At 55.9% G+C, this 23,844-nt stretch overlaps 1 protein-coding gene across 5 annotated transcripts in view; it reads right to left on the bottom strand.

Moving 5' to 3' along the window:
• Positions 1–23,844, bottom strand: part of LOC144952467 (uncharacterized) — a 41,192-nt gene that overhangs the window by 13,384 nt on the left and 3,964 nt on the right. For all 5 annotated transcript variants that reach the window (XM_078882883.1, XM_078882880.1, XM_078882879.1 and 2 more), the window contains 3 exons: positions 18,566–18,661; positions 17,060–17,152; positions 7,649–7,809 (listed from right to left, as the gene is read on the bottom strand). In XM_078882883.1, coding sequence (XP_078739009.1) covers positions 7,649–7,809; positions 17,060–17,152; positions 18,566–18,661 — 350 coding nt within the window. The remainder of the gene's footprint in view (positions 1–7,648; positions 7,810–17,059; positions 17,153–18,565; positions 18,662–23,844) is intronic.

The raw sequence follows: 23,844 nt of genomic DNA, 5'->3' as shown, positions 1-23,844 counted from the left end.
GAGCGAGTGTGGAGCGAGTGTGGAGTGAGTGTGGAGTGAGTGTGGAGCGAGTGTGGAGTGAGTGTGGAGTGAGAGTGGAGTGAGTGTGGAGTGAGAGTGGAGTGAGAGTGGAGCGAGTGTGGAGTGAGTGTGGAGCGAGTGTGGAGCGAGTGTGGAGCGAGTGTGGAGCGAGTGTGGAGTGAGTGTGGAGCGAGTGCGGAGCGAGTGCGGAGCGAGTGTGGAGCGAGTGTGGAGCGAGTGTGGAGCGAGTGTGGAGCGAGTGTGGAGCGAGTGTGGAGTGAGTGTGGAGTGAGTGCGGAGCGAGTGTGGAGCGAGTGTGGAGCGAGTGTGGAGCGAGTGTGGAGCGAGTGCGGAGCGAGTGTGGAGCGAGTGCGGAGCGAGTGTGGAGCGAGTGCGGAGCGAGTGTGGAGCGAGTGTGGAGCGAGTGCGGAGCGAGTGTGGAGCGAGTGTGGAGCGAGTGTGGAGCGAGTGTGGAGCGAGTGCGGAGCGAGTGCGGAGCGAGTGCGGAGCGAGTGTGGAGCGAGTGTGGAGCGAGTGCGGAGCGAGTGCGGAGCGAGTGTGGAGCGAGTGTGGAGTGAGTGTGGAGCGAGTGTGGAGTGAGTGTGGAGTGAGAGTGGAGTGAGTGTGGAGTGAGAGTGGAGCGAGTGTGGAGCGAGTGTGGAGCGAGAGTGGAGTGAGTGTGGAGTGAGAGTGGAGCGAGTGTGGAGCGAGTGCGGAGCGAGTGTGGAGCGAGAGTGGAGTGAGTGTGGAGTGAGTGTGGAGTGAGTGTGGAGTGAGTGTGGAGTGAGAGTGGAGTGAGTGTGGAGTGAGAGTGGAGTGAGTGTGGAGTGAGTGTGGAGTGAGTGTGGAGTGAGTGTGGAGTGAGAGTGGAGTGAGTGTGGAGCGAGAGTGGAGCGAGTGCGGAGCGAGTGTGGAGTGAGTGTGGAGTGAGTGTGGAGTGAGTGCAGAGCGAGTGTGGAGCGAGTGTGGAGTGAGTGTGGAGTGAGTGTGGAGCGAGTGTGGAGTGAGAGTGGAGTGAGAGTGGAGTGAGTGTGGAGTGAGTGTGGAGTGAGTGCAGAGCGAGTGTGGAGTGAGAGTGGAGCGAGTGTGGAGCGAGTGTGGAGCGAGTGTGGAGTGAGAGTGGAGCGAGTGTGGAGTGAGTGTGGAGCGAGTGTGGAGTGAGAGTGGAGTGAGAGTGGAGCGAGTGTGGAGCGAGTGTGGAGTGAGAGTGGAGTGAGTGTGGAGTGAGTGTGGAGCGAGAGTGGAGTGAGTGTGGAGCGAGTGTGGAGTGAGAGTGGAGCGAGTGTGGAGCGAGTGTGGAGCGAGTGTGGAGTGAGAGTGGAGCGAGTGTGGAGTGAGTGTGGAGCGAGTGTGGAGCGAGTGTGGAGCGAGTGTGGAGCGAGTGTGGAGTGAGAGTGGAGCGAGTGTGGAGTGAGTGTGGAGCGAGTGTGGAGCGAGTGTGGAGCGAGTGTGGAGTGAGTGTGGAGCGAGTGTGGAGTGAGTGTGGAGTGAGTGTGGAGCGAGTGTGGAGCGAGTGTGGAGCGAGTGTGGAGCGAGTGTGGAGTGAGAGTGGAGCGAGTGTGGAGCGAGTGCAGAGCGAGTGTGGAGCGAGTGCAGAGCGAGTGTGGAGTGAGTGTGGAACGAGTGTGGAGTGAGTGTGGAGCGAGTGTGGAGTGAGTGCAGAACGAGTGTGGAGCGAGTGTGGAACGAGTGTGGAGTGAGTGCAGAGCGAGTGTGGAACGAGTGTGGAGTGAGTGTGGAGCGAGTGTGGAGCGAGTGTGGAGTGAGTGTGGAGTGAGTGCAGAGCGAGTGTGGAGTGAGTGTGGAACGAGTGTGGAGTGAGTGTGGAGTGAGTGTGGAGTGAGTGCAGAGCGAGTGTGGAGTGAGTGTGGAACGAGTGTGGAGTGAGAGTGGAGTGAGAGTGGAGTGAGTGTGGAGCGAGTGTGGAGCGAGTGTGGAGCGAGTGTGGAACGAGTGTGGAGTGAGTGTGGAACGAGTGTGGAGCGAGTGTGGAGCGAGTGTGGAGTGAGTGTGGAGTGAGTGCAGAGCGAGTGTGGAGTGAGTGTGGAACGAGTGCAGAGCGAGTGTGGAGCGAGTGTGGAGCGAGTGTGGAGCGAGTGTGGAACGAGTGTGGAGTGAGTGTGGAACGAGTGTGGAACGAGTGTGGAGTGAGTGTGGAACGAGTGTGGAGTGAGTGTGGAACGAGTGTGGAGTGAGTGCAGAACGAGTGTGGAGCGAGTGTGGAACGAGTGTGGAGTGAGTGTGGAGCGAGTGTGGAACGAGTGTGGAGCGAGTGTGGAACGAGTGTGGAGTGAGTGCAGAACGAGTGTGGAGCGAGTGTGGAGTGAGTGCAGAACGAGTGTGGAGCGAGTGTGGAACGAGTGTGGAGTGAGTGTGGAACGAGTGTGGAGTGAGTGTGGAACGAGTGTGGAGCGAGTGTGGAGTGAGTGCAGAACGAGTGTGGAGCGAGTGTGGAACGAGTGTGGAGTGAGTGTGGAGTGAGTGTGGAGTGAGTGCAGAGCGAGTGTGGAGTGAGTGTGGAACGAGTGTGGAGCGAGTGTGGAGTGAGTGCAGAACGAGTGTGGAGCGAGTGTGGAACGAGTGTGGAGTGAGTGTGGAGTGAGTGTGGAACGAGTGCAGAGCGAGTGTGGAGTGAGTGTGGAGTGAGTGTGGAACGAGTGTGGAGTGAGTGTGGAGTGAGTGTGGAACGAGTGCAGAGCGAGTGTGGAGTGAGTGTGGAACGAGTGTGGAGTGAGTGTGGAGTGAGTGTGGAACGAGTGTGGAACGAGTGTGGAGTGAGTGTGGAGTGAGTGTGGAACGAGTGCAGAGCGAGTGTGGAGTGAGTGTGGAGTGAGTGTGGAACGAGTGCAGAGCGAGTGTGGAGTGAGTGTGGAGTGAGTGTGGAACGAGTGTGGAGTGAGTGTGGAGTGAGTGTGGAACGAGTGCAGAGCGAGTGTGGAGTGAGTGTGGAGTGAGTGTGGAACGAGTGCAGAGCGAGTGTGGAGTGAGTGTGGAGTGAGTGTGGAACGAGTGTGGAGTGAGTGTGGAGTGAGTGTGGAACGAGTGCAGAGCGAGTGTGGAGTGAGTGTGGAACGAGTGTGGAGTGAGTGTGGAGCGAGTGTGGAGTGAGTGTGGAGTGAGTGTGGAACGAGTGTGGAGTGAGTGTGGAGCGAGTGTGGAGTGAGTGTGGAGTGAGTGTGGAGTGAGTGTGGAGTGAGTGTGGAGTGAGTGTGGAGTGAGTGTGGAGCGAGTGTGGAGCGAGTGTGGAGCGAGTGTGGAGCGAGTGTGGAGCGAGTGTGGAGTGAGTGTGGAGCGAGTGTGGAGTGAGTGTGGAGTGAGTGTGGAGTGAGTGTGGAGCGAGTGTGGAGTGAGTGTGGAGTGAGTGTGGAGTGAGTGTGGAGTGAGTGTGGAGTGAGTGTGGAGCGAGTGTGGAGTGAGTGTGGAGCGAGTGTGGAGTGAGTGTGGAGCGAGTGTGGAGTGAGTGTGGAGCGAGTGTGGAGTGAGTGTGGAGCGAGTGTGGAGTGAGTGTGGAGTGAGTGTGGAGTGAGTGTGGAGTGAGTGTGGAGTGAGTGTGGAGCGAGTGTGGAGTGAGTGTGGAGCGAGTGTGGAGTGAGTGTGGAGTGAGTGTGGAACGAGTGCAGAGCGAGTGTGGAGTGAGTGTGGAGCGAGTGTGGAGTGAGTGTGGAGCGAGTGTGGAGTGAGTGTGGAGCGAGTGTGGAGTGAGTGTGGAGTGAGTGTGGAACGAGTGCAGAGCGAGTGTGGAGTGAGTGTGGAACGAGTGTGGAGCGAGTGTGGAGTGAGTGTGGAGTGAGTGTGGAGCGAGTGTGGAGTGAGTGTGGAGCGAGTGTGGAGTGAGTGTGGAGTGAGTGTGGAGCGAGTGTGGAGTGAGTGTGGAGCGAGTGTGGAGTGAGTGTGGAGCGAGTGTGGAGTGAGTGTGGAGTGAGTGCGGAGTGAGTGTGGAGTGAGTGTGGAGTGAGTGTGGAGCGAGTGTGGAGCGAGTGTGGAGTGAGTGTGGAGTGAGTGTGGAGTGAGTGCGGAGTGAGTGTGGAGTGAGTGTGGAGTGAGTGCGGAGTGAGTGTGGAGTGAGTGTGGAGCGAGTGAGGAGCGAGTGTGGAGCGAGTGTGGAGCGAGTGTGGAGCGAGTGTGGAGCGAGTGTGGAGTGAGTGTGGAGCGAGTGTGGAGCGAGTGTGGAGTGAGTGTGGAGCGAGTGTGGAGTGAGTGTGGAGCGAGTGTGGAGCGAGTGTGGAGTGAGTGTGGAGTGAGTGTGGAGTGAGTGTGGAGTGAGTGTGGAGTGAGTGTGGAGTGAGTGTGGAACGAGTGTGGAGCGAGTGTGGAGTGAGTGTGGAGCGAGTGTGGAGTGAGTGTGGAGCGAGTGTGGAGTGAGTGTGGAGCGAGTGTGGAGTGAGTGTGGAGCGAGTGTGGAGTGAGTGTGGAGCGAGTGTGGAGTGAGTGTGGAGTGAGTGTGGAACGAGTGTGGAGCGAGTGTGGAGTGAGTGTGGAGCGAGTGTGGAGTGAGTGTGGAGCGAGTGTGGAACGAGTGTGGAGTGAGTGTGGAGTGAGTGTGGAGTGAGTGTGGAGTGAGTGTGGAGCGAGTGTGGAGTGAGTGTGGAGCGAGTGTGGAGTGAGTGTGGAGTGAGTGTGGAACGAGTGCAGAGCGAGTGTGGAGTGAGTGTGGAGCGAGTGTGGAGTGAGTGTGGAGCGAGTGTGGAGTGAGTGTGGAGCGAGTGTGGAGTGAGTGTGGAGTGAGTGTGGAACGAGTGCAGAGCGAGTGTGGAGTGAGTGTGGAACGAGTGTGGAGCGAGTGTGGAGTGAGTGTGGAGTGAGTGTGGAGCGAGTGTGGAGTGAGTGTGGAGCGAGTGTGGAGTGAGTGTGGAGTGAGTGTGGAGCGAGTGTGGAGTGAGTGTGGAGCGAGTGTGGAGTGAGTGTGGAGCGAGTGTGGAGTGAGTGTGGAGTGAGTGTGGAACGAGTGCAGAGCGAGTGTGGAGTGAGTGTGGAGTGAGTGCGGAGTGAGTGTGGAGTGAGTGTGGAGTGAGTGTGGAGCGAGTGTGGAGCGAGTGTGGAGTGAGTGTGGAGTGAGTGTGGAGTGAGTGCGGAGTGAGTGTGGAGTGAGTGTGGAGTGAGTGTGGAGCGAGTGTGGAGCGAGTGTGGAGTGAGTGTGGAGCGAGTGTGGAGTGAGTGTGGAGTGAGTGTGGAGTGAGTGTGGAGTGAGTGTGGAGCGAGTGTGGAGCGAGTGAGGAGCGAGTGTGGAGTGAGAGTGGAGCGAGTGTGGAGTGAGTGTGGAGCGAGTGTGGAGCGAGTGAGGAGCGAGTGTGGAGTGAGTGTGGAGCGAGTGTGGAGCGAGTGTGGAGTGAGTGTGGAGCGAGTGTGGAGTGAGTGTGGAGCGAGTGTGGAGTGAGTGTGGAGCGAGTGTGGAGCGAGTGAGGAGCGAGTGTGGAGTGAGAGTGGAGCGAGTGTGGAGCGAGTGAGGAGCGAGTGAGGAGCGAGTGTGGAGTGAGAGTGGAGCGAGTGTGGAGCGAGTGTGGAGCGAGTGTGGAGTGAGTGTGGAGCGAGTGTGGAGCGAGTGAGGAGCGAGTGTGGAGTGAGAGTGGAGCGAGTGTGGAGCGAGTGTGGAGTGAGTGTGGAGCGAGTGTGGAGTGAGTGTGGAGCGAGTGTGGAGCGAGTGTGGAGTGAGTGTGGAGCGAGTGAGGAGCGAGTGTGGAGCGAGTGTGGAGCGAGTGAGGAGCGAGTGTGGAGTGAGTGTGGAGCGAGTGTGGAGCGAGTGTGGAGCGAGTGTGGAGTGAGTGTGGAGTGAGTGAGGAGCGAGTGAGGAGCGAGTGTGGAGTGAGTGTGGAGCGAGTGAGGAGCGAGTGTGGAGCGAGTGTGGAGTGAGTGTGGAGCGAGTGTGGAGTGAGTGCGGAGCGAGAGTGGAGTGAGTGTGGAGCGAGTGAGGAGTGAGTGTGGAGTGAGAGTGGAGTGAGTGTGGAGCGAGTGTGGAGCGAGTGTGGAGTGAGAGTGGAGCGAGTGTGGAGCGAGAGTGGAGCGAGTGAGGAGCGAGTGTGGAGCGAGTGTGGAGCGAGTGAGGAGTGAGAGTGGAGCGAGTGTGGAGCGAGAGTGGAGCGAGTGAGGAGTGAGTGTGGAGCGAGTGTGGAGCGAGTGAGGAGTGAGTGTGGAGCGAGTGTGGAGCGAGTGTGGAGTGAGAGTGGAGCGAGTGAGGAGTGAGAGTGGAGCGAGTGTGGAGCGAGTGTGGAGCGAGTGTGGAGCGAGTGTGGAGTGAGAGTGGAGCGAGTGTGGAGCGAGTGTGGAGTGAGAGTGGAGCGAGTGAGGAGCGAGTGTGGAGCGAGTGTGGAGCGAGTGTGGAGCGAGTGTGGAGCGAGTGTGGAGTGAGAGTGGAGCGAGTGTGGAGCGAGTGTGGAGCGAGTGTGGAGTGAGTGTGGAGTGAGTGTGGAGCGAGTGTGGAGCGAGTGTGGAGCGAGTGTGGAGCGAGTGTGGAGTGAGAGTGGAGCGAGTGTGGAGCGAGTGTGGAGTGAGAGTGGAGCGAGTGAGGAGCGAGTGTGGAGCGAGTGTGGAGCGAGTGTGGAGCGAGTGTGGAGCGAGTGTGGAGTGAGAGTGGAGCGAGTGTGGAGCGAGTGTGGAGCGAGTGTGGAGCGAGTGTGGAGCGAGTGTGGAGCGAGTGTGGAGCGAGTGTGGAGTGAGAGTGGAGCGAGTGAGGAGCGAGTGTGGAGCGAGTGTGGAGCGAGTGTGGAGCGAGTGTGGAGCGAGTGTGGAGTGAGAGTGGAGCGAGTGTGGAGCGAGTGTGGAGCGAGTGTGGAGCGAGTGTGGAGCGAGTGTGGAATGAGTGTGGAGTGAGTGTGGAGCGAGAGTGGAGCGAGTGTGGAGCGAGTGTGGAGTGAGTGTGGAGTGAGTGTGGAGCGAGAGTGGAGCGAGAGTGGAGTGAGTGTGGAGCGAGAGTGGAGCGAGTGTGGAGTGAGTGTGGAGCGAGTGAGGAGCGAGTGTGGAGCGAGTGTGGAGTGAGTGTGGAGCGAGTGAGGAGCGAGTGTGGAGCGAGAGTGGAGCGAGTGTGGAGCGAGTGTGGAGCGAGTGTGGAGTGAGAGTGGAGCGAGAGTGGAGCGAGTGTGGAGCGAGTGTGGAGTGAGTGTGGAGCGAGTGAGGAGCGAGTGTGGAGCGAGAGTGGAGCGAGTGTGGAGCGAGTGTGGAGCGAGTGTGGAGCGAGAGTGGAGCGAGTGTGGAGCGAGAGTGGAGCGAGTGAGGAGCGAGTGTGGAGCGAGAGTGGAGCGAGTGTGGAGCGAGTGAGGAGCGAGTGTGGAGCGAGTGTGGAGCGAGTGTGGAGCGAGTGAGGAGCGAGTGAGGAGCGAGTGTGGAGCGAGAGTGGAGCGAGTGTGGAGCGAGTGTGGAGCGAGTGTGGAGCGAGTGTGGAGCGAGTGAGGAGCGAGAGTGGAGCGAGTGTGGAGCGAGTGTGGAGCGAGTGTGGAGCGAGTGTGGAGCGAGTGAGGAGCGAGTGAGGAGCGAGTGAGGAGTGAGTGTGGAGCGAGTGAGGAGCGAGTGAGGAGTGAGTGTGGAGCGAGTGAGGAGCGAGTGTGGAGCGAGAGTGGAGCGAGTGTGGAGCGAGTGAGGAGCGAGTGAGGAGCGAGTGAGGAGCGAGTGAGGAGCGAGTGAGGAGCGAGTGTGGGGCGAGTGCGGCACGCCCGCCCACCTGTGCGTGGAGCTGGCGCCGTCACGGGGAGACATCCACAGCGCCGGCTTCTCTCCGAGGCCCTGCCACCCCCACTGCCCTTGCCGTTGCCGCTTCTCGTGGCCCTGGTGCGAGTCTGGCGCCGGGGCCGCCGGGGCCGCTGGGGCCTCCCGGAACGGCGCCTGGCAGGGAGGGAAGGCCGGCGTGCACACGCACGCACCGTCAAGCCGGAGCGGTGGCAGCATCGGCAGCAACAACATCAGCAGCAGCATCAGCAACATCAGCAGCAGCAGCATCAGCAACATCAGCATCATCATCAGCAGTATCATCATCAGCAGCAACATCAGCAGCGGCATCAGCAGCTGCATCAGCATCATCAGCATTAGCAACATCAGCATCGGCACTTTCAGGCGCACATCTGCGGCCGTCTGGAACGCTCTTCCCACTGGAGCTACGCTCACGTTTACATCGTCGTCGTCATCATTTAGATTGACAAACTCGTTTCTTTAGAACTGATGCTGCTTAGCACGGCTGGCTGCATACGGTGCGAAAGACGTTCAACGTACACACAGTCACTCACATAGTCACTCACATAGTCACTCACATAGTCACTCACATAGTCACTCACCCACCTACACACACACAGTCAATCACATAGTCACTCACTCACCTACACACACACAGTCACTCACATAGTCACTCACATAGTCACTCACATAGTCACTCACCCACCTACACACACACAGTCACTCACATAGTCACTCACCGCCACCTACACACACACAGTCACTCACATAGTCACTCACATAGTTACTCACATAGTCACTCACCCACCTACACACACACAGTCACTCACATAGTCACTCACACACCTACACACACACAGTCACTCACATAGTCACTCACTCACCTACACACACACAGTCACTCACATAGTCACTCAATCACCTACACACACACAGTCACTCACATAGTCACTCACTCACCTACACACACACAGTCACTCACATAGTCACTCACTCAACTACACACTCACCCACCCTCTGATTAGCATGGTTGGCTACGTACACACACAGTCACTCACATAGTCACTCACTCACCTACACACACACAGTCACTCACATAACAACAACCGCCATTCGCCACTAAGTGGCGGTGACGTCACCACGACGCTTGTGCCAGGCCATGTGCACCTTGAGGCCACGTGAAGTGTCGAACGCCCGCTGGCAGGAGGTCACAGGGCAGACCCAGGTGCCACGGGTCGACTGACCGAGATGACCGAGATGACTGGCTGATGCACCACCTGTGCCCCCTACTGTACCAACTTGCTGTGCTTTAGCCACCCGGCGCTCCGCTCGTTGTTGTGAGCGTCGCTCCTCCGCCCTCCGTTGTTGTTGGAGGGCGACTGCCTCCAACTGCCCAGTAGCGTCCTTCACGAGCCTCCTCCACTGAGGCCGATCTTGACACCGCTGGTACCAGTCATCGGCAAGTCCACTCAGCTCCACGTCCTCCTGTGCCACATCACTCCATCTCTTCTCTAGCCCGTGCCGCGCCCGTTTAGCCCCCTCGATCCGGCCGAACAAAAGCTGTTTAGGCATGCGGTGGCTGGGCATGCGGGCTACATGACCCAGCCAACGCAGCCTTGCCTGCCGGAGGAGCTCACTGATGGGACTTTGCCCAGATCTTTCAAGGACTTGTGAGCTCCTTACACAATCCAGCCTGGTTAAACCCAGGATGGATCGTAGGCAGGCCAGCCTAAATGTTTCCAACCGGCGAAGATGCTCCACTAGGGGGGTCCACGTTTCGCAAGCGTAGAGAAGGGAGGGAATGACCGTGGCCGAGAAGACCTGAAGCTTCGTGCGGAGCGACAGACCAGGTAGCTTCCACACAGCGTTACGCAACCGATGAAAAGATATTGCCGCTCGACTCATTCGGAGTGAGACCTCTGCTGATAAACTGGAGCCGGTCATAAGCACACTGCCCAGGTATGGGAAACTCTCCACTCTCTCCACAACTGCCCCATCACCAATTGGGAGTTGTGGGGGTGGAGTGTCCGATGGTACAAAATACCCAGGCAGGTGCTTAGTTTTGGTGGGGCTGATGGTAAGGCCCCACCTCTTAGTGGCACGCTCCAGTCTCAGCAGCAGCGTCTCCAACTCCTCTTCTGAATGAGCAGCTATTACCAAATCATCGGCATACATAACGTGGTTGACCAATAGGGAGCCATCCCTTAAACGCACCCGGGCGTCGATCAGCCTCCCATTATATCTGTACCAAATGGAAATTCCCCCGGTACAGCTATTGAAGGCTTCACGAACTACGCAGTCGAAATAGATGTTAAATAATGTGGGAGCCAGAGGACATCCCTGTCGCACCCCAAGGTGTACAGGGAAAGGCTCCGACTCCCGGCCACGTAGTTTTACCCGGGCCCGCTCACCATCATGAAGGTCCTTAATGATCGTGAGCAGAGGGTCAGGGACTCCGAAAGCACGAAGAACAACCCAGAGCCCAGTCCTACTGATGGTATCATAGGCCTTGACCAGGTCAATAAAGCAGAGATGTAGGTCTTTTTGGAATTCCTTTTGGAATTCCCTACACCTCTGCTGTAGCAGACGGACAGAAAATATGGCATCTGTGCAGGACCGCCCTTTCCTGAAACCGCATTGGGGCTCCGCAAGCCTCTCCTCAGCGTGCCTAGCAAGGCGATGTTGAATAATCCTTGCCAGGACCTTACCCGGCACACTGAGGAGTGAGATGCCCCTGTAGTTGTTACAGTCGGTACGGTCCCCCTTCTTAAAGAGGGGGACCACCAGGGCATCCTTCCAGTCCTGCGGAACCCGTCCAGTGGTCCAGACTGTTGTTATGATGTCATATAGGGCAGTCTGTGCACAAACGCCACCCTCCCTCAGCATTTCGCTTGGGAGATCATCTCTGCCCGGTGCCTTCCCTGGTCTCAGACTCCGGATCGCCCTCAGTACTTCCTCAACAGCTGGCACCTCAGCCAGCCACTAACAGGGGGTGACCTCTTCCAATATTTGAGGCACCGCAGCCTCAGCAGGGTTATCCCCACTTTGTGCCATGATGTTTTCCTGGCTGAGAGATTTTCCCTCCCCCAGGACCTCACAGAAATGCTCAGCAAATCTGCAAACCTGTTCCTGGGGGTCGGAGATTGGATCACCGTTTTTTCCTCTAATGATGGTAATAGGTGTGGCGCTACAGGTTACTTTTTTGATGGAGTTAAATAGTGATTTGTGATCGCAGGCCACTGAGGCAGACTCCATCTCCTCAGCAACCCGCGACCACCACCCATCCTTACAGCGCCTTACGGCTCTCCGAAGCTCCGAGCGAAGGCTGCGGTAAACCTCCTCATTCTCTGACGTGGGATGCTGTAGGCGATGAGAGTGGGCCTGTCGCTTTTTCTCAATTAACCTGAACACCTCCTCTGTCAGCCAGGGTTTGTGGGGAGGTCTGGACCGCGTACCCAAAGCAGCCATTGCAGCTGCATGAGTCACAGTCTTAAACCTCGCCCATTTACCCTCGACATCAGGTGGAGTGGGGGATGATGCCAACCCCAGCTGCAAACGATGATGAAATTCTCGCTTGCAACTTTCATCAGCTAACTGAGACCAGGCCACTTTAGGTTGGAATGGGGTCCTGGGTGTACACCCACCACCGGAGTGGAAGAATGGCAGGCGCATCTTACAGATGACTAGTCGATGGTCAGAGGGCAGATCAGCTCCACGGTAGGTCCTGGTGTCAAGGACATGGGCTCGCATCCGCTGGTCCGTCACTATGTAGTCCAGCAGATGTTCTTGCTTGGACCCGGCATGTATCCATGATGTTGTGTGGATGCGCCGATGCCGGAAGAGCGTGTTGGTAATTACAAGCCCATGGGCTGCACAAAAATCTAGCAGCCTCCTACCGTTATTATTGAGCTGATCTGGCCCATGCCTTCCAATCACTCCAGACCAGGTGCCAGCATCATGACCAATTCGGGCATTGCAGTCACTCAACAAGATGACTCTGTCCCGAGGGGCCACTTTAGCCAGCACCTGTGACAGGAGGTCATAGAAAGCATCTGACTCATCAGCCTTGCCTGCATCCCTTCACTAATGTTCGTCTTCGGTGGGGGCATAAGTAACCACGACCACCACTCCTCGCATCTGGTCGATGGGGAGGCAAACAGTAGCCTGGGGCTTACAGCTTCCCACACCTCACCGCCACGCTCCCACGCCCCCTTCATTCTTTTGTTCAGAAGAAGAGCCACACCCTGTTGTTTGGCAGTGTCCTGCCCCGAGTAGAGGACTGTCCACCCCTCATGGTGGCAGGATCCAGAACCGGTCCACCGGACCTCCTGAATGCCACAGAGATCCAGGCGGTACCGGTCCAGCTCCCGACAGAGGAGTGGCAGCCTCTCCTCCGCAGTGAGCGTTCGAACATTCCACGTGTGTCACTCACTCACATAGTCACTCACTCACCTACACACACACAGTCACTCACATAGTCACTCACCCACCTACACACACACAGTCACTCACATAGTCACTCACCTACACACACAGCCACTCACATAGTCACTCACCCACCTACACACACACAGCCACTCACATAGTCACTCACTCACCTACACACTCACAGTCACTCACATAGTCACTCACTCACCTACACACACACAGTCACTCACATAGTCACTCACTCACCTACACACAGTCACTCACAGTCACTCACTCACCTACACACACACACAGCCACTCACATAGTCACTCACTCACCTACACACACACAGTCACTCACATAGTCACTCACTCACCTACACACACACAGCCACTCACATAGTCACTCACACACCTACACACACACAGTCACTCACATAGTCACTCACCCACCTACACACACAGTCACTCACATAGCCACTCACTCACCTACACACACAGTCACTCACATAGTCACTCACCCACCTACACACACAGTCACTCACATAGTCACTCACTCACCTACACACTCACAGTCACTCACATAGCCACTCACTCACCTACACACACAGTCACTCACATAGTCACTCACTCACCTACACACACAGTCACTCACATAGCCACTCACTCACCTACACACTCACAGTCACTCACATAGTCACTCACCCACCTACACACACACAGTCACTCACATAGTCACTCACCCACCTACACACACACAGTCACTCACATAGTCACTCACCCACCTACACACACACAGCCACTCACATAGTCACTCACTCACCTACACACACACAGTCACTCACATAGTCACTCACCCACCTACACACACACAGCCACTCACATAGTCACTCACCCACCTACATACTCAGTCACTCACATAGTCACTCACCCACCTACACACACACAGTCACTCACATAGTCACTCACTCACCTACACACACACAGCCACTCACATAGTCACTCACCCACCTACACACTCAGTCACTCACATAGTCACTCACCCACCTACACACTCAGTCACTCACATAGTCACTCACCCACCTACACACACACAGTCACTCACATAGTCACTCACTCACTCACTCACCTACACACTCACCCACCCTCCCATCCGCATGGTTGGCTACGTACGGTGCGAAAGAAGTTCAACGTACATGCTTACATCACGCAGCTGGGATTTACACGAAGCATCATCACCGCCCCTATCGGTGTACCGTGACGGCCTTCATAGCTCACTCACTGCACTTGCCCCCATAAATCTGTTTAAGGCTACACGGGGGATCTTTGTCTTTTTGTCAGTGATTGGGCGGATGAAAGATTGGGTGGGTGAGTGGATGTGTGAGTGAGTGAATGTGTGAGTGGGTGAGTATGTGGGTGAGCGAGTGGGTGTGTTAATGGATATGTGAGTGAGTGGATGTGTGGGTGAGTGAGTGGATATGTGAGTGAGTCGATATGCGAGTGAGTGGATATCTCACTGAGTGAGTGGGTGAGTGAGTGGGTGAGTGAGTGAGTGGATGTGTGAGTGGGTGAGTGAGTTAGTGGGTGTGTGAGTGAGTGGGTGGGTGAGTGAGTGGATGGGTGAGTGGATGTGTGAGTGAGTGTCTGTGTGAGTGAGTGGGTGTGTGAGTGAGTGTCTGTGTGATAGTGTGAGTGGGTGGGTGTATGAGTTTGTGAGTGGGTGGATGAGTGAGTGGATGTATGAGTGAGTGGGTGTGCGAGTGAGTGGGTGGGTGAGTGAGTGGATGGGTGAGTGTCTGTGTGAGTGAGTGTGTGAGTGAGTGTCAGTGTGATAGTGTGATAGTGTGAGTGGGTGGGTGTGTGAGTTTGTGAGTGGGTGGATGAGTGAGTGGATGTATGAGTGAGTGGGTGTGCGAGTGAGTGGGTGGGTGAGTGAGTGGGTGTGTGAGTGAGTGTCTGTGTGATAGTGTGAGTGGGTGGGTGTGTGAGTTTGTGAGTGGGTGGATGAGTGAGTGGATGTATGAGTGAGTGGGTGTGCGAGTGAGTGGGTGTGTGAGTGAGTGTCTGTGTGATAGTGTGAGTGGGTGGGTGTGTGAGTTTGTGAGTGGGTGGATGAGTGAGTGGATGTATGAGTGAGTGGGTGTGCGAGTGAGTGGGTGGGTGAGTGAGTGGGTGTGTGAGTGAGTGTCTGTGTGATAGTGTGAGTGGGTGGGTGTGTGAGTTTGTGAGTGGGTGGATGAGTGAGTGGATGTATGAGTGAGTGGGTGTGCGAGTGAGTGGGTGTGTGAGTGAGTGTCTGTGTGATAGTGTGAGTGGGTGGGTGTGTGAGTTTGTGAGTGGGTGGATGAGTGAGTGGATGTATGAGTGAGTGGGTGTGCGAGTGAGTGGGTGTGCGAGTGAGTGGGTGTGTGAGTGAGTGTCTGTGTGATAGTGTGAGTGGGTGGGTGTGTGAGTTTGTGAGTGGGTGGATGAGTGAGTGGATGTATGAGTGAGTGGGTGTGCGAGTGTGTTTGTGGAGAGCGGTAGTGTAGTGCGCTACGAAGCCGGCTGTACAAGTTCAATTCCCGCTCACAGCCAACACCAGTAATGATTATCTGAACCGGTCCCGGGCCTCCCCTAGATCGACTCAGCCTCAAATTAGTTTCTGGTGCGGTGTGTAAACATCGCCACTGGGGAGACAAAGGCGGTCGGGCGTGGTGCTGGCCACCCACCCCCTCGTGTACCGTTGAGGCCTTCATAAGTGCTCGCGAGTGTATGAGTGAGTGTATGAGTGAGTGAGTGTGTGAGTGAGTGTGTGAGTGTATGAGTGAGTGAGTGTATGAGTGAGTGAGTGTATGAGTGAGTGTATACGTGAGTGAGTGTATGAGTGAGTGTATGAGTGAGTGAGTGTGTGAGTGAGTGTGTGAGTGCGTGTATGAGTGAGTGAGTGTATGAGTGAGTGAGTATATGAGTGAGTGAGTGAGTCTATAAATGAGTGAGTGTATAAGTGAGTGAGTGTATGAGTGAGTGAGTGAGTGTATGAGTGAGTGAGTGTATGAGTGAGTGTATGTATGAGTGAGTGTATGAGTGAGTGAGTGTATAAGTGAGTGAGTGTATGAGTGAGTGAGTGTATGAGTGAGTGAGTGTATAAGTGAGTGAGTGTATGAGTGAGTGTATGTATGAGTGAGTGTATGAGTGAGTTAGTGTATAAGTGAGTGAGTGTATAAGTGAGTGAGTGTATGAGTGAGTGTATGTATGAGTGAGTGTATAAGTGAGTGAGTGTATAAGTGAGTTAGTGTATGAGTGTGTGAGTGTATGAGTGAGTGAGTGTATGAGTGAGTGAGTGAGTGTATGAGTGAGTGAGTGTATGAGTGAGTGAGTGAGTGTATAAGTGAGTGAGTGTATAAGTGAGTTAGTGTATGAGTGTGTGAGTGTATGAGTGAGTGAGTATATGAGTGAGTGAGTGAGTGTATGAGTGAGTGAGTGTATGAGTGAGTGAGTGTATGAGTGAGTGTATGAGTGAGTGAGTGAGTGTATGAGTGAGTGAGTGAGTGTATGAGTGAGTGAGTGTATGAGTGAGTGAGTGTGTGAGTGAGTGAGTGTATGAGTGAGTGAGTGTATGAGTGAGTGAGTGTATAAGTGAGTGAGTGTATAAGTGAGTGAGTGTATGAGTGAGTGTATGTATGAGTGAGTGTATAAGTGAGTGAGTGTATGAGTGAGTGAGTGAGTGTATGAGTGAGTGAGTGTATGAGTGAGTGAGTGTATGAGTGAGTGTGTGAGTGAGTGAGTGTATGAGTGAGTGAGTGTATGAGTGAGTGAGTGTATGAGTGAGTGTGTGAGTGAGTGAGTGTATGAGTGAGTGAGTGTATGAGTGAGTGAGTGTATGAGTGAGTGAGTGTATAAGTGAGTGAGTGTATGAGTGAGTGAGTGTATGAGTGAGTGAGTGTATGAGTGAGTGAGTGTATGAGTGAGTGAGTGTATAAGTGAGTGAGTGTATGAGTGAGTGAGTGTATGAGTGAGTGAGTGTATGAGTGAGTGAGTGTATGAGTGAGTGAGTGTATGCGTGAGTGTATGAGTGAGTGAGTGTATACGTGAGTGAGTGTATGAGTGAGTGTGTGAGTGAGTGTATGAGTGAGTGAGTGTGTGTATGAGTGAGTGTATGAGTGAGTGAGTGTATAAGTGAGTGAGTGTATAAGTGAGTGAGTGTATGAGTGAGTGTATGAGTGAGTGAGTGTATGAGTGAGTGTATGAGTGAGTGTATGAGTGAGTGAGTGAGTGTACGAGTGAGTGAGTGAGTGAGTGTGTACGAGTGAGTGAGTGTATAAGTGAGTGAGTGTATAAGTGAGTGTATGAGTGAGTGAGTGTATGAGTGAGTGAGTGTATAAGTGAGTGAGTGTATAAGTGAGTGCGTGTATGAGTGAGTGTATGAGTGAGTGAGTGTATAAGTGAGTGAGTGAGTGTATGAGTGAGTGAGTGTATAAGTGAGTGCGTGTATGAGTGAGTGTATGAGTGAGTGAGTGTATGAGTGAGTGAGTGTATAAGTGAGTGAGTGTATAAGTGAGTGAGTGTATGAGTGAGTGTATGAGTGAGTGAGTGAGTGTATGAGTGAGTGAGTGTGTGAGTGAGTGTGTGAGTGAGTGTATGTATGAGTGAGTGTATGAGTGAGTGAGTGTATGAGTGAGTGAGTGTATGAGTGAGTGTATGAGTGAGTGAGTGTATGAGTGTGTGTATGAGTGAGTGAGTGAGTGTATAAGTGAGTGAGTGAGTGTATGAGTGAGTGAGTGTACGAGTGAGTGAGTGTATGAGTGAGTGAGTGTATAAGTTGAGTGAGTGAGTGTATAAGTGAGTGAGTGAGTGTATGAGTGAGTGTATGAGTGAGTGAGTGTATAAGTGAGTGAGTGAGTGTACGAGTGAGTGAGTGAGTGCTACTCGCTACTAACACCACTTGCCCCCCACAGTGTGTTACAGGCTACACGGGGTAACCGTCCCCCCGGTGTGGGTGGCTGTCTCCTGCGCCCACCTTGGTGTGCAGGGCGAGCCGCAGCTTGAGGCGAGCCAGATCCTGCTGCTGACGCTGCACCGTGAAGCGGCACTCGGACAGCTGACTCACGGCCTGCACGCGACACAGCAGGCACAGGCGCCCCGTGTAGGCTCCGCGCTGTCGGGCCAAGTGCCGTTAGGGACGAGCAGCGGCGGCGGCGGTGGCCACGGAGCGGCCGGCCACGGCACACGGGGGAGGAGGGGAGGGGGGTGAGGAGGGGGGGGGGGTGAGGAGGGGGTAGGGGGGGGGGTGAGGAGGGGGGGGTGAGGAGGGGGAGGGGGTGAGGAGGGGGGGGTGAGGAGGGGGTAGGGGGGGTGAGGAGGAGTGGGGGGGTGCGCCCAGCGACGACGCCCGGCAGCCTGTGACTCTCCCCGCCGGTGCCGATGTTCGGCACGGGCCACTCAGTTGAGGCCGTGCCGACCTCGGCAAGGCCCGGGACTGGTTTGGATGAGGCAGAGAGAGGTGCCACTTTGCCCCTACACGACGTAACGTCATCTCTGACCACGGAGTTTGAGAAGCTTTCCATGGCCGCACCGGAGGTATTTGCATCTGGTCCAGATACAATGGGAGGCTGATGGATGCCCGGGTGCTGTCTAGGGATGGTTCCCTATTGGTCAACCACGTCATGCACGCTGATAATCTGGTGATTGCTGCTCACTAAGAGAAGGAGTTGGAGATGCTGCTGCTGCTGAAGCTGGAGCGTGCCACTAAGAGGTGGGGGTCTTTCCATCAGCCCCACCAAAACTAAGCAGCTGCCTGGGTATTTTGTACCACCAAACACTCCACCCCCTCAGCTCCCCATTGGTGATGGAGCAGTTGTGGACAGAGTGGAGAGGTTTCCATACCTGGGCAGTGTGCTCATGACCAGCTCCTGTTTGGCAGCAGAAGTCTCACTCCGAATCAGTGGGGCGGCATTATCTCTTCATCAGCTGGGTAACGCTGCTGTGTGGAAGCTACCTGGTCTGTAGCTCCACATGAAGCTTCGGGTCTTCTGGGCCACAGTCATTCCCTCCCTTGTCTAGGCTGCCCTGCCCACTATCCATCCTGGCGTGAACCAGGGCTTAGTGCCATCAGTGAGCTCCTCCGGCCGGCAAGGCTTCATTGCTTGGGTCATGTCGGCAGCATGCCCAGCCACCGCTACTGGGCAGTCGGAGGCAGTCGCCCTCCAGCAACAACAGAGGGCAGAGGAGCAATGCTCACAACAACGAGCGGAGCGCCGGGTGGCTAAAAGTCGGCACAGTAGGGGGCACAGGTGGTACACCTGCCAGTCGTCTCAGTCAGCCAACCCATGGCACCTGGGTCTGTCCCATGACATCCTCCTGCACCTAGCCTGGCACAGCAGTCAACCCATGGCACCTGCAGGGTCTGTCCCGTGACCTCTTCCTGCACCTAGCCTGGCACAGGCACCGCGGTGCCGTCACCACCACTCAGTGGCTAACGGTGCTTGTTGTTGTTGTTGCTGTTTGTGTCTCCGTGCGTGCGAACCAGGTGGAGCGCGTCCGTGAGTGCGCGTGTCCGCAGCGCCAGGCTGCCCTCCCTCAGCCGCCGTCGCCTCTCCTCCTCGCGCCGCACCGCCTGGGCCTGCACCGCCCACACCGGGGGGGGGGGGGGGTTGGACAAAGGTACCCGTGTAGCCTTAACAGACTCCTCGGGGCATTTGTGGGTGAGTGAGTGTGTGGGTGAGTGAGTGTGTGGGTGAGTGAGTGTGTGGGTGAGTGAGTGTGTGGGTGAGTGGGTGAGTGGGTGTGTGGGTGAGTGAGTGTGTGGGTGAGTGAGTGTGTGGGTGAGTGGGTGTGTGGTTGAGTGTGTGGGTGAGTGAGTGTGTGGGTGAGTGGGTGTGTGGGTGAGTGAGTGTGTGGGTGAGTGAGTGTGTGGGTGAGTGGGTGTGTGGGTGAGTGGGTGTGTGGGTGAGTGAGTGTGTGGGTGAGTGAGTGTGTGGGTGAGTGGGTGTGTGGGTGAGTGTGTGGGTGAGTGAGTGTGTGGGTGAGTGAGTGTGTGGGTGAGTGGGTGTGTGGGTGAATGGGTGTGTGGGTGAGTGAGTGTGTGGGTGAGTGAGTGTGTGGGTGACTGGGTGTGTGGGTGAGTGTGTGGGTGAGTGAGTGTTTGGGTGAGTGGGTGTGTGGGTGAGTGAGTGTGTGGGTGAGTGAGTGTGTGGGTGAGTGGGTGTGTGGGTGAGTGAGTGTGTGGGTGAGTGAGTGTGTGGGTGAGTGGGTGTGTGGGTGAGTGAGTGAGTGTGTGGGTGAGTGTGTGGGTTAGTGAGTGTGTGGGTGAGTGAGTGGTGGGTGAGCGAGTAGGTGGGTGAGTGAGTGTGTGGGTGAGTGAGTGTGTGGGTGAGTGGGTGTGTGCGTGAGTAGGTGTGTGGGTGAGTGAGTGTGTGGGTGAGTGAGTGTGTGGGTGAGTGAGTGTGTGGGTGAGTGAGTGTGTGGGTGAGTGGGTGTGTGGGTGAATGGGTGTGTGGGTGAGTGAGTGTGTGGGTGAGTGAGTGTGTGGGTGACTGGGTGTGTGGGTGAGTGTGTGGGTGAGTGAGTGTGTGGGTGAGTGGGTGTGTGGGTGAGTGAGTGTGTGGGTGAGTGAGTGTGTGGGTGAGTGGGTGTGTGGGTGAGTGAGTGTGTGGGTGAGTGAGTGTGTGGGTGAGTGGGTGTGTGGGTGAGTGAGTGAGTGTGTGGGTGAGTGTGTGGGTTAGTGAGTGTGTGGGTGAGTGAGTGGTGGGTGAGCGAGTAGGTGGGTGAGTGAGTGTGTGGGTGAGTGAGTGTGTGGGTGAGTGGGTGTGTGCGTGAGTAGGTGTGTGGGTGAGTGAGTGTGTGGGTGAGTGAGTGTGTGGGTGAGTGAGTGTGTGGGTGAGCGAGTGTGTGGGTGAGCGAGTGTGTGGGTGAGTGAGTGTGTGGGTGAGTGAGTGTGTGGGTGAGTGGGTGTGTGGGTGAGTGAGTGTGTGGGTGAGTGAGTGTGTGGGTGAGTGGGTGTGTGGGTGAGTGAGTGTGTGGGTGAGTGAGTGTGTGGGTGAGTGAGTGTGTGGGTGAGTGAGTGTGTGGGTGAGTGAGTGTGTGGGTGAGTGGGTGTGTGGGTGAGTGAGTGTGTGGGTGAGTGAGTGTGTGGGTGAGTGGGTGTGTGGGTGAGTGAGTGTGTGGGTGAGTGAGTGTGTGGGTGAGTGGGTGTGTGGGTGAGTGAGTGAGTGTGTGGGTGAGTGTGTGGGTTAGTGAGTGTGTGGGTGAGTGAGTGGTGGGTGAGCGAGTAGGTGGGTGAGTGAGTGTGTGGGTGAGTGAGTGTGTGGGTGAGTGGGTGTGTGCGTGAGTAGGTGTGTGGGTGAGTGAGTGTGTGGGTGAGTGAGTGTGTGGGTGAGTGAGTGTGTGGGTGAGCGAGTGTGTGGGTGAGCGAGTGTGTGGGTGAGTGAGTGTGTGGGTGAGTGAGTGTGTGGGTGAGTGGGTGTGTGGGTGAGTGAGTGTGTGGGTGAGTGAGTGTGTGGGTGAGTGAGTGTGTGGGTGAGTGGGTGTGTGGGTGAGTGAGTGTGTGGGTGAGTGGGTGTGTGGGTGAGTGAGTGTGTGGGTGAGTGAGTGTGTGGGTGAGTGGGTGTGTGGGTGAGTGAGTGTGTGGGTGAGTGAGTGTGTGGGTGAGTGAGTGGTGGGTGAGCGAGTAGGTGGGTGAGTGAGTGTGTGGGTGAGTGAGTGTGTGGGTGAGTGGGTGTGTGCGTGAGTGTGTGGGTGAGTGAGTGTGTGGGTGAGTGGGTGTGTGGGTGAGTGAGTGTGTGGGTGAGTGTGTGGGTGAGTGGGTGTGTGGGTGAGTGAGTGTGTGGGTGAGTGGGTGTGTGGGTGAGTGAGTGTGTGGGTGAGTGAGTGTGTGGGTGAGTGGGTGTGTGGGTGAGTGAGTGTGTGGGTGAGTGAGTGTGTGGGTGAGTGAGTGGTGGGTGAGCGAGTAGGTGGGTGAGTGAGTGTGTGGGTGAGTGAGTGTGTGGGTGAGTGGGTGTGTGCGTGAGTGGGTGTGTGGGTGAGTGAGTGTGTGGGTCCGGCAAAACAACCTCCTACCTCCTCGCGGTGCCGGACGGGCAACACTGTCGTGGGCAGTGCTGTGGGGGGAGGTCCAATGCCCATTGGCCTCTCCCCTCATGGCGTCTGTGACCACCACAGTGGCTAAACGGGGGCTCTGGACGGGTGCGAGGGGCTGGTAACCCCTCCACCTTCAATTAACCACCACTAAACTACGAATTAAACATAAACCTGTAACTAATAAGCTTGTGCCGGAGGCCCCGGGGGGTCAGGCTTTTATGACGTCTCCTGGTCAAACCCCATTTGGCGGAGCCAGGAGATTGAATTTTCACCCTCGGGGCTCCTCCAGAAACAACGAAAAACCATTGCGGATGGCCACGTGGAATGTTCGAATGCTCACTGCAGAGGAGAGGCTGCCACTCCTCTGTCGGGAGCTGGACCGGTACCGCCTGGATCTCTGTGGCATTCAGGAGGTCCGGTGGACCGGTTCTGGATCCTGCCACCATGAGCGGTGGACAGTCCTCTACTCGGGGCAGTAGACTGCCAAACAACAGGGTGTGGCTCTTCTTCTGAACAAAAGAATGAAGGGGGCGTGGGAGCGTGGCGGTGAGGTGTGGGAAGCTGTAAGCCCCAGGATACTTTGGGCTCGCCTTCCCATCAATCAGAGGCGAGGAGTGGTGGTCGTGGTTACTTATGCCCCCACCGAAGACGAACATTCGTGGAGGGATGCAGGCAAAGCCGATGAGTCAGACGCTTTCTATGACCTCCTGTCACAGGTGCTGGCTAAAGTGGCCACTCGGGACAGAGTCATCTTGTTGGGTGACTTCAATGCCCGAGTTGGTCATGATGTTGGCACCTGGTCTGGAGTGATTGGAAGGCATGGGCCAGATCAGCTCAATAATAACGGTAGGAGGCTGCTAGATTTTTGTGCAGCCCATGGGCTTGTAATTACCAATACGCTGTTCCGGCATCGGCGCATCCACACAACATCATGGATACATGCCGGGTCCAAGCAAGAACATCTGCTGGACTACATAGTGACGGACCAGCGGATGCGAGCCCATGTCCTTGACACCAGGACCTACCGTGGAGCTGATCTGCCCTCTGACCATCGACTAGTCATCTGTAAGATGCGCCTGCCATTCTTCCACTCCGGTGGTGGGTGTACACCCAGGATCCCATTCCAACCAAAAGTGGCCTGGTCTCAGTTAGCTGATGAAAGTTGCAAGCGAGAATTTCATCATCGTTTGCAGCTGGGGTTGGCATCGTCCCCCACTCCACCTGATGTCGAGGGTAAATGGGCGAGGTTTAAGACTGTGACTCATGCAGCTGCAATGGCTGCTTTGGGTACGCGGTCCAGACCTCCCCAGAAACCCTGGCTGACAGAGGAGGTGTTCAGGTTAATTGAGAAAAAGCGACAGGCCCACTCTCATCGCCTACAGCATCCCACGTCAGAGAATGAGGAGGTTTACCGCAGCCTTCGCTCGGAGGTTCGGAGAGCCGTAAGGCGCTGTAAGGATGGGTGGTGGTCGCGGGTTGCTGAGGAGATGGAGTCTGCCTCAGTGGCCCGCGATCACAAATCACTATTTAACTCCATCAAAAAAGTAACCTGCAGCGCCACACCTATTACCATCATTAGAGGAAAAAACGGTGATCCAATCTCCGACCCCCAGGAACAGGTTTGCAGATTTGCTGAGCATTTCTGTGAGGTCCTGGGGGAGGGAAAATCTCTCAGCCAGGAAAACATCATGGCACAAAGTGGGGATAACCCTGCTGAGGCTGAGGTGCCTCAAATATTGGAGGAGGTCACACCCTGTTAGTGGCTGGCTGAGGTACCAGCTGTTGAGGAAGTACTGAGGGCGATCCGGAGTCTGAGACCAGGGAAGGCACCGGGCAGAGATGATCTCCCAAGCGAAATGTTGAGGGAGGGTGGCGTTTGTGCACAGACTGCCCTATATGACATCATAACAACAGTCTGGACCACTGGACGGGTTCCGCAGGACTGGAAGGATGCCCTGGTGGTCCCCCTCTTTAAGAAGGGGGACCGTACCGACTGTAACAACTACAGGGGCATCTCACTCCTCAGTGTGCCGGGTAAGGTCCTGGCAAGGATTATTCAACATCGCCTTGCTAGGCACGCTGAGGAGAGGCTTGCGGAGCCCCAATGCGGTTTCAGGAAAGGGCGGTCCTGCACAGATGCCATATTTTCTGTCCGTCTGCTACAGCAGAGGTGTAGGGAATTCCAAAAAGACCTACATCTCTGCTTTATTGACCTGGTCAAGGCCTATGATACCATCAGTAGGACTGGGCTCTGGGTTGTTCTTCGTGCTTTCGGAGTCCCTGACCCTCTGCTCACGATAATTAAGGACCTTCATGATGGTGAGCGGGCCCGGGTAAAACTACGTGGCCGGGAGTCGGAGCCTTTCCCTGTACACCTTGGGGTGCGACAGGGATGTCCTCTGGCTCCCACATTATTTAACATCTATTTCGACTGCGTAGTTCGTGAAGCCTTCAATAGCTGTACCGGGGGAATTTCCATTTGGTACAGATATAATGGGAGGCTGATCGACGCCCGGGTGCGATCAAGGAATGGCTCCCTATTGGTCAACCACGTTATGTATGCCGATGATTTGGTAATAGCTGCTCATTCAGAAGAGGAGTTGGAGACGCTGCTGCTGAGACTGGAGCGTGCCACTAAGAGGTGGGGCCTTACCATCAGCCCCACCAAAACTAAGCACCTGCCTGGGTATTTTGTACCATCGGACACTCCACCCCCACAACTCCCAA

The sequence above is a fragment of the Lampetra fluviatilis genome, chromosome 67, assembly GCF_964198595.1.
Source record: "Lampetra fluviatilis chromosome 67, kcLamFluv1.1, whole genome shotgun sequence".
Lineage (NCBI taxonomy): Eukaryota > Metazoa > Chordata > Hyperoartia > Petromyzontiformes > Petromyzontidae > Lampetra > Lampetra fluviatilis.
This window is presented reverse-complemented; position numbering and strand designations above follow the sequence as displayed.